At 38.4% G+C, this 11,314-nt stretch overlaps 1 protein-coding gene across 5 annotated transcripts in view; it reads right to left on the bottom strand.

Moving 5' to 3' along the window:
* Positions 1 to 670: 670 nt before the first annotated feature.
* The window catches only part of LOC122072938 (GDP-mannose transporter GONST1-like), a 25,499-nt gene continuing 14,855 nt past the window's right edge, over positions 671 to 11,314 (bottom strand). For all 5 annotated transcript variants that reach the window (XM_042637381.1, XM_042637378.1, XM_042637379.1 and 2 more), the window contains 5 exons: positions 10,412 to 10,510; positions 4,540 to 4,694; positions 2,367 to 2,483; positions 1,306 to 1,403; positions 671 to 1,233 (listed from right to left, as the gene is read on the bottom strand). In XM_042637381.1, coding sequence (XP_042493315.1) covers positions 1,175 to 1,233; positions 1,306 to 1,403; positions 2,367 to 2,483; positions 4,540 to 4,694; positions 10,412 to 10,510 — 528 coding nt within the window. In that variant the 3' untranslated portion in view covers positions 671 to 1,174. The remainder of the gene's footprint in view (positions 1,234 to 1,305; positions 1,404 to 2,366; positions 2,484 to 4,539; positions 4,695 to 10,411; positions 10,511 to 11,314) is intronic.

Here is an 11,314-nt window from a genome sequence, read left to right as displayed (position 1 = left end):
TTGTTGGTTCACTAAAGATTAATAATGTATTTTGCAGTGGAGCCATTGATTGACAATGCCAAGAAGAGCCATCCATTATTGAATAATTTCCTAATCACAGGTAGCTCTAACCGAACAGGTCAGGCACGTGACATGGTGGAAGACCGAATGTGAAAACTGAAAACGATGTTACACCGTACACTCCACTCCAAGATCAAAAAACTTGGAATCCCATCAGTTCTGATTCGGATAACGGAATTGGCAGGGAAAGTGTATGATCCGTCTTTGGTTTCATTTTTATCAGATTCAATAATATTTATAATCTCACTAGAGCCATTTTCATTATTATCCTCTTGCCTAGGACTCGATCCAAGTACAAATCCATAAGGATCAAAGTTGACTAGTCTTGTACAAAAAAAAAAAAAAAAAAGAGTCGAATAATCAACCTATTAATGAGGCAAATTCGATAAAACAACTACTGGTACCGTAGAGAAGTGGCCATAAACTAAAGAGTTTTGACCGATCTAAAAGACCATTCAATGAGTCAAAGTAACTGAATTTTGAGATGTCCAATCAAATAACAGAATCTTAATGGAATTCATAACCATCTCATTGTCAATGGTGCTTAGCATAGCAGCGCTCGATACACTGGCAACTCCGCATCATATAAAATGGGTTTAGGGTCCAATTATGAAACCTAGAAGATGAATCAAAATATAACTGCTACACCAAAGCCAAAATTATGCTCTCTTTGGGGGAAAAAAACACTTGCAGACCTTGCTGGGTTCACGACCATTCGTATACATTATCAGTCTCCATAAATTAATTATTTTGAAACATTTTCTACACAGCATACAGCAGAACAGAGATCCTCATAAAGCAAACTTCTGCAAATTGAGATAATTACATGTCCTTAGCAAAACCAAAAAGAGAGGAAATGCATTCCACAAGTACCCACTCAAATAACCCCAGGGAGGAGTCAAAAGAGAGTAGGCTTACCCTGCTGATTATCTGCGACCTTTTCTTCATCTCAAACACAAACTCTTTCCTCCCAAACTTATGATTGAATCCTTTTGATGACTAATTGAAAACTCTGGTTGCTGTATCCAAATGGGGTCAGATGCAGTGAGACTACTGGGTGCAAAACTGTAGTTATACTTAAAACCAGTGTTTGAGCTATGGGACAATTTTGATCTCAGGTCTGAGATCGCCCCCTCATTTTGGCTTTTGCAAAAAAGACCCCTGCCAAAAGACCTGCAATGCAATTCAGACAGTGAGATAAATGACAGGAAAATTGCCAATCTTTCTCAACACAAGAGAACCTACCAAAAAGAATGCTTGCGCAGTTTTCGAGACTAGTTGGGACTTTGAAAAGAAGTATTCCAGCAATGGAGAGAGGAATCTTATTCAGCGAACCGACGAGGCTGCAGAACACAAACCGTCAACCAGAATGCCTTAGCTAGAATCTATGCCATTATTAATTTTCAATTCAGTCAACTGGAGTAAAAATTAACATTAAAGTTGCTCCACAATTAGTTTTATATTTTTGGATCAATCTACCACATTATCCAAACTATTGGTTGAGTATGTACAATAAATACATTTCATGACAAGAGTTTCGGCAGAAGAGATTTCACAGGAAGGACTTAAACCAAATATTGTCATGAATCTCATTTTGCCATTTGCTATAAGGATACTTCAACATGGATGTTAAATCAACAGCAGAACTATTCTTGAACCATAGTTCTAATGCTAGTACGAGCCCAAGATGTCATGAAAATTTCTTGCAACTTCTGCCGAAGGGCAATCCCAAACCGATCCACCAATAAAGGGTTCTGGTTCTGGTTCTGGTTTTGGTTCAGGTTGGCAATCTAAAAATCCTTTTTTTTTTTGTGCTAACGAGGAACCCCTCGAACCTGCCTGGTTTTACAGTTCAGACCCAAGGGAAAACCCCGGCTACACTTGACAAACAGGTTTGGTTTGGACTGACAACTAATAAAATAAAAAATGAAATAAAAAGAATATTATTTGAATTATTTAATTATTAAATATTCTATATATTTAAATAAAAAGTAAGTATAGGATCTCCTGAGGTTGTCCAACAGAAAAAGGGTCTTATGTCTTATTCTCAACATTAAACAAATTCAAACCAAAAAAAAAAAACATAACCTGCTAAACTGAACCAAAACCAATCACTTTTTCCCCAAGCTAAGGTGGAGTCAGGTTCAGTTAGCAGCCTAGCTATTACAGTCTGCTAAGTTGACCTGAGACAATTCAATGACACCCGAGTTCAAACTTGATTATGTCAAGCAAATATTAGTAATGCACTAATGGCCACAGCCATTAAATTTCTAAAAGATAAATGCCAACAGGATGTGCAATTGTACCTATATGTTGTGGCCCCAGTCTGATGAAGAAACCACATTGACGTGAAGCTGATTGCAAGGCCCAAAAGACCACTTGAAGTCATCACCAGCCAAAACATGGGCATCTTCAAAAGTGGCCTGGAAATTCATTTCCAATATAAATGAGGTCCAATAAACGACCATCAAAAAAATTTTCCAAAAATGAAATTTTAAGGTTGCGGAGTCATTGCAGTAACCAAATTCACAATCAATTCAATTTAAGTGGATCCCAACACTTATTCTTCATTAAATTAAAGAAGACTGAAAATAAGAAGTTATCCTAGTTAGGCACTAAATTCATTAAACCAGATTGAGAATTTGTGAGGGTTTGAGTACCATGTACCATGGACCATAGTTCAACCACAAGGTCCAATAACCAACAGGTACATGTTTCTCAGTGCTGAAAACCAAATCCAAGTTAGAGACTGTTTAAATGGCCAAAACAAATTCAAAACTGGCTAAAGAGGTGACACTGGATCAAGGATATAAAAATGGGATTGGAATTGCCGGAATCAACCGATTCGACAAACGCCGATCCCGATTATCCCCGTTTCTTTTCTTACTGAAACCAACCGAGTTGAACCGAGTCTGGCCAAGTCAAACCGATCCCAGAATCATATCGGAATTAAATCAGGATTGATGGAGACTGATCTCATTCCTGACTCCGAGTTTTGAAACGTTGCACCGGATGAAAAAGTCCAAGTTTGGGAGGAAATATATGAGCAAAGTTGAGACTCAATACAAGGAATGATGAGCAAGGAAAGAAAATAAGGCGGCCCATGATAGAAAATTTCTTCAAAGAAGAGACAAAACAAAATTGACCACATAGGACTTAATTTAGTGGTCGTAAATCAAAATGATATTGATAATATTAGGCCTTGATGGATATTGATCATTACCTCAAGTAATGAAGTACAGATCACATAGTAACAATTGCACACTCATCGAGAGCAAGCATGCGGAAGAGGACTGCCTCGGCAAAGGATGAAAAATGAAAAAGAACAAAAATTTAATAACCTGACAATGATCAACATAAACCAAGGAGAACAAAAAATCTTACAGAAAATTCAGTGCAGAATAATAAAATTAACCAGAGATTACAGTTTAAATCGACTTAAGTATCTTAAACAAGAGTTCCCTAAGACATTATGAATCTTGCAGTGAGGAAACTGGAAAAGTCACTGTCATTAAAAAATAGTGAGTATCCTCTCTATCAGAGTCGGACAGACCGCAAGTCTGCAACTACTTCATACATCCTAAGATCAATGCCCTATGTGGGCACAAGTTAACATATCATGTCAGACACCCATCTGGACATGGTTGGACCATTGCCTTCAGATTAACCAGCTGTTAACTTGCTATTTAAATATTATTTTTTTCGGCGGAATTGCTTTTACATATATAAACTACCAAAGAAAGACTAACAACAATTACAACAAAAAATAAATAAGTAAATGTATTGTCTGAATGACACCTCCTCTAGAGGTGTATTTAGAACATGTAACCTCCTTTTGATTGTTTTTTGTCTTATTTCCAAAAGTTCTAAGTTAGGGGTAAAGATGGTTTTCAAAATTATTTGAAAGTGACTTCACATTATCTCATTTTCAAGTACTGTCATCGTCTCAACGCTTTTCGAGTACATATTTGAAATGACAAGATTTAACCCTCATTGAAAAAGTGTTATACTGTGAGTGCAATAAAATAAAGTTGCAAATTATTTGACACCTTAAGGATGTCAATAAGAAAATCTCATAAATAAAACTCTTCCATTATCTAAGCATTACATTATACATAACCCAAGAGCTTAGGATCCTTTCACCCCTGAGCAAGAACTTGGGATGGCACATAGTGGAAATAATCAAATATATGATCCACAAAATTTACATTTTCATTTCATCGTTTCTGGAGCTAGGGGTTGCTGTGACATGCTATATATTGTTGTGCAGATTTTACAAACTTTGATCTGATCATATTGCGATCATCTGACATTCAAAAGAGACAGATAAACCAGTATATACAGCATATAAACACTGGCTGTTTGATAATTAGAATGGGAACAATATAATGAGTGAAGAAAGCGTTGGGGAGGAAGTTACTAAAACATAGAAATTGCTTTTGATTGTTTTAAATGTAGAAACTAGATCAAAGAACTCACGTGTTAGAGAGATAATCCACCTCATTGAATACAAATATAAGCAGAACCCCCAGAGGCAATGAAAGAATGTTATTGAGCAAAACCATTGAAAATTCATTCAAGTTTCCAGATCTGGTGACTTGCTTCGCCGTATCCATGACCCTCCGTAGTGTTAACTGGATAAAACAAAAGCATCCTTCAAAAACAATTTAAATCCCAAAGCATGCAGAACAAACTCACCAAATGGAAAAGCAGTTTTTAAAATAGAGATTCCCAACAAATAGAGAAACTGCCAAGAAGCTCAGGACTCAGATATGCCTCAGAGGTATGAAAGCTCAAGGTTCTGGTATCAGCACCAAATATGGCAACAAGGATAGGCATTGTAGTTGCTTTAATGTTGAATTCAGGAACTCATCATTATATATAGTTCATAAAATTGAAATGATAAAATGGCCAGATATTATGCTGATACAGATAGCAAGGATATGAATCTTCATTTCTCAAGCTTATGCAAGCAGATACAAATTTCCCATTAAACAAGCTGATCTGATGCTCTACTTCAGTTTCTTAACCTAATTATCATTTCTAACTTGTAGGGCCTGTGGCATCAACAAAATTTTTAATACCCAGGGAGCTTCCTATTTGTTATAGGTTTTTTTTTTATGACAAATTAGGACATTTTTTTCTTTAGGAGAAGAGGAAATTACACTCCCCTCCCCTGTACTTTGCCTTAATACCACTTTCCCCCCCACATACTTTGAAAATTACCACTCCCCTCCCCTAAATTTAAAAGATTCTGTCAATCGTCCCATTAGTCACTAATGGTGTTAAAATGGCGTTTAAAAAGACAATATTACCCTTGTGTGTGTGTAATACCTCCCATTTCCCTCCTCTTCCCCGTACTTGACTTCAAACGAAAAGAGAGCAGCAAGGGTGAACTGCAACTCATCAGCTACAGGAGAACTTGCAACAGAAACTTAGATATTTTCATCCCTCTTCTACCTCTTTTCTTATCAAAATACATAAAAAGTTCTGGGTCAGCCTCTCTGATGCTGTTCAACGTAGGTTTCTTCTTCGGTTCCGAGTAATAGCAAAAGTCTTGGAAATTGATAGGGTATCGATTATCCAACCACTTGGGTTCCTTCATTTTAAGGAATTTCTGGTAAGCATTCAACCAATATTGAAGCATTCCATATGGTTGTTCACCCTTTCTTGAAGTAATCAATTGAACCGTGTCCTCCATAAGCCTTTTGGGATCGAAAACAATTCGAAATCCAATATAAAAGCCCATTTGTAATCCCTTTTAATAGATTTTGTATTGGATCATCGGTTAAGGTCTTACCAATTGATGATGAACCTCGATCAGAAGGGATAGAAATGGATTCAAGATCTGCTCGGACCTTCCAGCACCGCCTTGAAGAACTAATGAATTTTTTATTAAGGGTTTGCTGGGTTTGTAGCTTATAAGAAGAAACTTTCAATGGTGTCGTTGTTTCGAGAGGAGATTGGGGAGGAAAACGCAAAATACCGCTAGCAAGAACAGAAGCCATGGCTGCATCCACTCTCTCTCTCTCTCAGATGGGATTTACAAAGGAAAATTTATAGAATTTTATTTGTGGGATTTCATAATATTGCGGCAGTAGGTTTCACTAAGGGTTCATCTCCCCTGAGTGATTGTGCTTCTTGTACTTCACGACGGCCATAGAGACGCTAGTTTGCTCCAGTTGAAGAAAAATGTCAAGTGAGTTCAGATGCACAACCGTCAAATCGGAGTACTGCTGCAATTTCTTGGCTAAAGCCGACTGAAAAATCTAGGAAATCCTGTATTCCTTCGAAACCTCTGAAACCGGAGAGATTTCTTGGATAGCATCAGAACCAGACTTAGGAATTAGCGTTCAGAGTTAAGAAGTAGGGTTTCGTAAAAGGGCTCAAGCTTAGGCTCAACTTTGGGGGTAACATTGTGGTTAGGGAGATGGTTCAGATCCAGATGTGGAACTAAAGATCCCATCTTGTGTTGTTGCAGTAGAAATATAATGAAAAATTGACGGAAAAAAAAAAAAAAAAAAGCTTTCTTCAAATGTGCAGGTGCCCAGATATGGAGATCCCTCTTGGTGTACGATGTCTTGTATTCCATCGCAGTTTAATTATGGTTTTTCGCTATATATTTGTAGCGAGATTTACTTTCTCTGTAAGCAATTTTGAAAGCTGTGAGGACGAGTGCTGTAACCCTATTCTCCATTGATAGTGAAGCAGAATCTCATCTCACCGAGGACATAGGCAATCTTGCCGAACCCTGTAAACCTGTGTGCATTGTTTATTCTTGTTTTTTCCATTACCTTCTGCATCGCTTTTAGAGTTGCGTTTCTACAATCTTCCAAAAAAAAAAGAGGCAAATGGCTGAAAAGGATAATTTTAATGAAATGAGTTGTGTCGGTGTAGTTGTTAGTTGTAGAGCTTGGAAAGTGCGGCCATGGCTTTTGCAACTAAAAGTAGTGAACTTTGTATTGAAAGCCTGATAAGTGATAATCTATGATCTCAGTTTAGGCTTTAGGGTGTCCAAAGAAGATGAGGGAGAGAGAGGATCTGAACGGCTGTGTTGTGGACCGAGTACGTATCTAACCAATGAAAATTGAAGGAATATCCAAAGCTGACAAGTGTATAAGTGATGAAACCATGTGGATATCAAGTGTCATAGTGAACTCCGATAGAGGACGCTTTGCAGCGGCATGAACGAGAGAGTTTGCAGTGGTGATGAGCTTGACTGAGAGAAGTCATTGAGGTCAAGGAAGATGAGTGCAGAAAAGGGTAATTTGGGGATTATAGAAAATAATGTAAGGCTGATGTCAGCACCTAACAGGGTTCTCTAACGGATTGGAACAATTGATAGAATCTTTTAAATTTAGGAGAGGGGAGTGGTATTTTTCAAAGTACCTGGGGGGAAAGTGGTATTAAGGCAAAGTACAAGGGAGGGGAGTGTAATTTCCTCCTAGGAGAAAGGAGTAACAAATCTTGCACAGCCACACGCAAAGGTGGTGTGGGAGAAGATGTGTTATAAAAGTGCTCATGCATACACTTGAGTTTGTTTTATCTATCCAAATTGTATATTTAGTTTCGTTTTGCCCATTTTTTTATTATTATTTGTATAGAAAATTGGAACATATAAACCAATCCCCATGTGTGTGGAGGGGATCATTTGAGAGGGAAATAATCAGGGTTTGTCTTTGGTTGTGAATCTTGGGTGAGACTAATTACAGATAAAATTTTATTCCCATATTGAATCCCATGAACTTGACTGAAAAAAGGGGGGGGGGGGACCATGAGTTCAGTTCTGTTGTATAGAACAAAACAGAATTAAAGATGGTGAGTTGTAGCATTAGTATAGCGAAAAAAGAAGAAGAGACGGGCAGAGATGAAGGAAATGATTTCAGAAAGTGAAAGAAATAAGATCAGTCCATGACTGTCTCTCTTCCTCAATTTTTATTGTCATAAAGAGACTGAAAATTAAAGGGTGGACTCGACGCAATGGTAAGGTTGCTCCATCGCGACCTAGTGGTCGCAAGTTCGAGTTGGGAAACACCTTCTCCACAAAGCGGGGTTAAGGATGCGTAAGTATGACCCTCCCCAAATCCCGCAATGGCAGGAGCCTTGTGCACCAGGTACGCCCTTTTTGCAAAGAGACTGACAATTACATGACCATCCATACGTAATTCTATATTACCAGAATAGCCTCACAAACACAGTTGTCAATGCGACAAGGAAACCCAAGGCGTGGAGGGGTGCTTAGGCGACAAGACACCTGCCTAGGTGCCCTGGGCACACATTAGTGACTATTATTGAGATAGTTCCACATCGGTTGTGGGTGACTCGACTATCATGTATAAGAGCCACAAGAGGCCAACCCACTTCAAGCCAATTGGTTTTAAGATTGAAGCCTTCACATGGTATCAGAGTGGAAACGTTGGGCCTCAATCAATGATGGGCTCTTTGCTCAACCCACGAAGATAGAGCCATAAGAAGCCTGCATGTAAGGGGGAGTATTGAGATAGTCCCACATCGGCTATGGGAGAATCGACTATCATGTATAAGAGCCACAAGAGTGGGTACGTTGAGCCTCCGTCGATGATGGCCTGCCTTGGGAAGAGCTTTTGACATTGTCGCTACGATATTTTTTGGATTTCGGTTGGTGCTATCTACTATTTATTTTGTCCATTACTAATGGTTCTACAGGATTTATTCAACCTGAGATTTTTATCTACTATTGTTGCTAATGATTGGTGTGCTTGAGCTGACATTGCTACTAGATTTATGATGATTGATTGAAGTTATCTTTGTGTTCATTGGTGCCTATGACCACAAGATTGATGCTACTGTTAATATCTATTCTTGTTGTTCCAAGTTGGGGGCCCTTAATATGTATACTTCAACTTGAGGGGAGTGTTAAAGTATATACCATATACTACGGGGGTAATTGTTGGTGTACGATGTCTTGTATTCCGTCGCAGTTTAATCCAAGGAGTACTGGTGTAGGCCCCCCAATAGAATGGCAACCCCGCTTACCGGCAAGCCGGCCGTGAGGGTTGCAAGGGGGTAGGAGGCCCTCCTGCATAGCGGGGGTGTAGGGGGCACAGCCCCCCGCTCAAAATTTTTAATTGGGACTCGTTTACTGAGGGCAATTTTGTACTTTCTGGTATTAGGGTTTTTCGCTATATATTTGTAGCGAGGTTTACTTTTTCTGTAAATAATTCTGAGAGGTGCAAGGACGAGCGCTATAACCCTATTCTCCATGGATAGTGAAGTAGGATCTCGTCTCACCGAGGACGTAGGCAATCTTACCGAACCTCGTAATTCTATGTATTGCTTGTTCTTGTTTTTCCATTACTTTATGCATCTTTTTTTAGGGTTGTGTTTCTACAGTATTTTCGTCCATACCTCTATAGTGTTGGTCACAATAGTTTAGTACTAGTTTAGTTCTTTGTGGCCTGAATTTCCTAGTTAAATTACTGTTTAGTTTCCTAAGTTAGAGACAGACTTGGATTCTTTTCTGTATCCGCAAGGCACGTCTTGGTTTCGTGCCTGGCCATAACCAGGTTCAAAATTGAGATCTTGATCCTTGCTTTCACCTCATTCCTTCGATCTTCTGTGCATGAATGACTTTCATATTCTGTTGTCTTATGGAATGAGTGAAATAGGAGAATACAAGACACTAAAAGGTAAAGTCCTGATTGACCCATTCACCATGTAGGGATTTCAACATATATGCTGGAATGAGCGTTTGCGATAAATAAATTTTTGACACCAAGCATAACGCTAGACCTCCCTTTGATGTCCTCTGTTTCCCTTACCAGCAAATTCAGTCATTGGAGAGGAACTATTATAAGATTGCATCTCAATACAATGAAAATTGCATCTCAATACAATGAAAACACTACAGAATTCTTTTGGTTCTAGTCGAAATTCACTGCATCAAGCTCTTTGTATATAAACAAGGGGTATACTTAATACTTGTCCTTATAAATGGTGTTGGGGCCTGAGAGTATCCGTTATGTACCCCACAACCATTCTTGTCATTATAACATCTTCAAAGAATAATAAAGCATAGACCCCATTTTTTCCCATCTCTCTATACATAAAAGTAATGCTTTTAGTGTAAAAATTCTTCGTTGTCATAAAAAATAAAAAAAATAAAAATAAAAATAAAAACCAACTATGAATATGATTTTGCTTAGTCAATCAAAAGGACCTAAAAAGAAATAAAACAAGAAGGATGTTAGCTTTAAGGAACCACTACATACTGTAGTTAACATGCGACCAAGTAGGAAAAACAACTAAGATACAAAACCAACTGACTGCGCACTGCCCAATGTAAATGTCCAGTATAAACTAAAGTACTTACTGAATATGATGCCGTCAAGAAGCAATTAATAATTTGCCACATGTAGCCAACAGAATGAAAAGAAAGATCCGTAATTCCTCCAGAAATTGCTGAAATTATCTGCATAGAACCATATTCACCCTCATGCCCTAACAAGATCACTTTCTTCATAGAGAGAAACACAAGAAATTTCTTTCTATGGACTCCAATATTCAAAATGGATATAAAAAATTAGGGAGCTGACATGCTGAAAAAGCTTTAGTGTAATGGTGCAATCAATGTACACAACCCAGTTTGAGGTTAGTCTTGTATTACTTATTCATTTACTTTGGGTTGGGGATAGGCAGCAGAAGAAATATCAACTGGAAGTGGAAGAGAATTGCACAATTCAAGCTGAGATACAGCAAAAAAAAAAAAAAAAAAAAATGCAGCCACATCAATATCCTAAACCACCCCAACCAATAATGCTCCCTCAAAGACTCCCAATATCACATTTGTATCAGTCATTCAACTCAAATAGCAGTATTTCTGTTATTATTTCCATTCTATCCAAAGCACAGATTACTGTTAATTAAAACAATGGTATTCTAATACATCAGAACATATATGAGCCATATCATCCAAGTTTATTCTCAAGAACATGTTTACTTCCAGTTTCAGAACTGTATTGCTACCACAATCATCTTCATTAAGAGGTCAGAATGTCACATACTCACAATCTGCCCCCAGTGCTGGTAATCTGGAGTTTGCCCTTCAAGCTTCCATCACCTCCCTCTATCACCCACCTCCTCCCATCATTGCCACCTCTCATACCACTGATCCCTCCCCCGTCGTGGTTGCCGCTGTAGCCGGGTGCGCAAAAAAGACCACCGGCAAGCCTTTGCTTCTAACTCTCCTCAGGGACATGAGCCAGCTAACCCCAAC

This window comes from Macadamia integrifolia, chromosome 3 (assembly GCF_013358625.1).
Source record: "Macadamia integrifolia cultivar HAES 741 chromosome 3, SCU_Mint_v3, whole genome shotgun sequence".
Taxonomy (NCBI): Eukaryota; Viridiplantae; Streptophyta; class Magnoliopsida; order Proteales; family Proteaceae; genus Macadamia; species Macadamia integrifolia.
The sequence above is the reverse complement of the archived record's forward strand: the minus strand, read 5'-3'. Positions and strand labels throughout refer to the sequence as shown.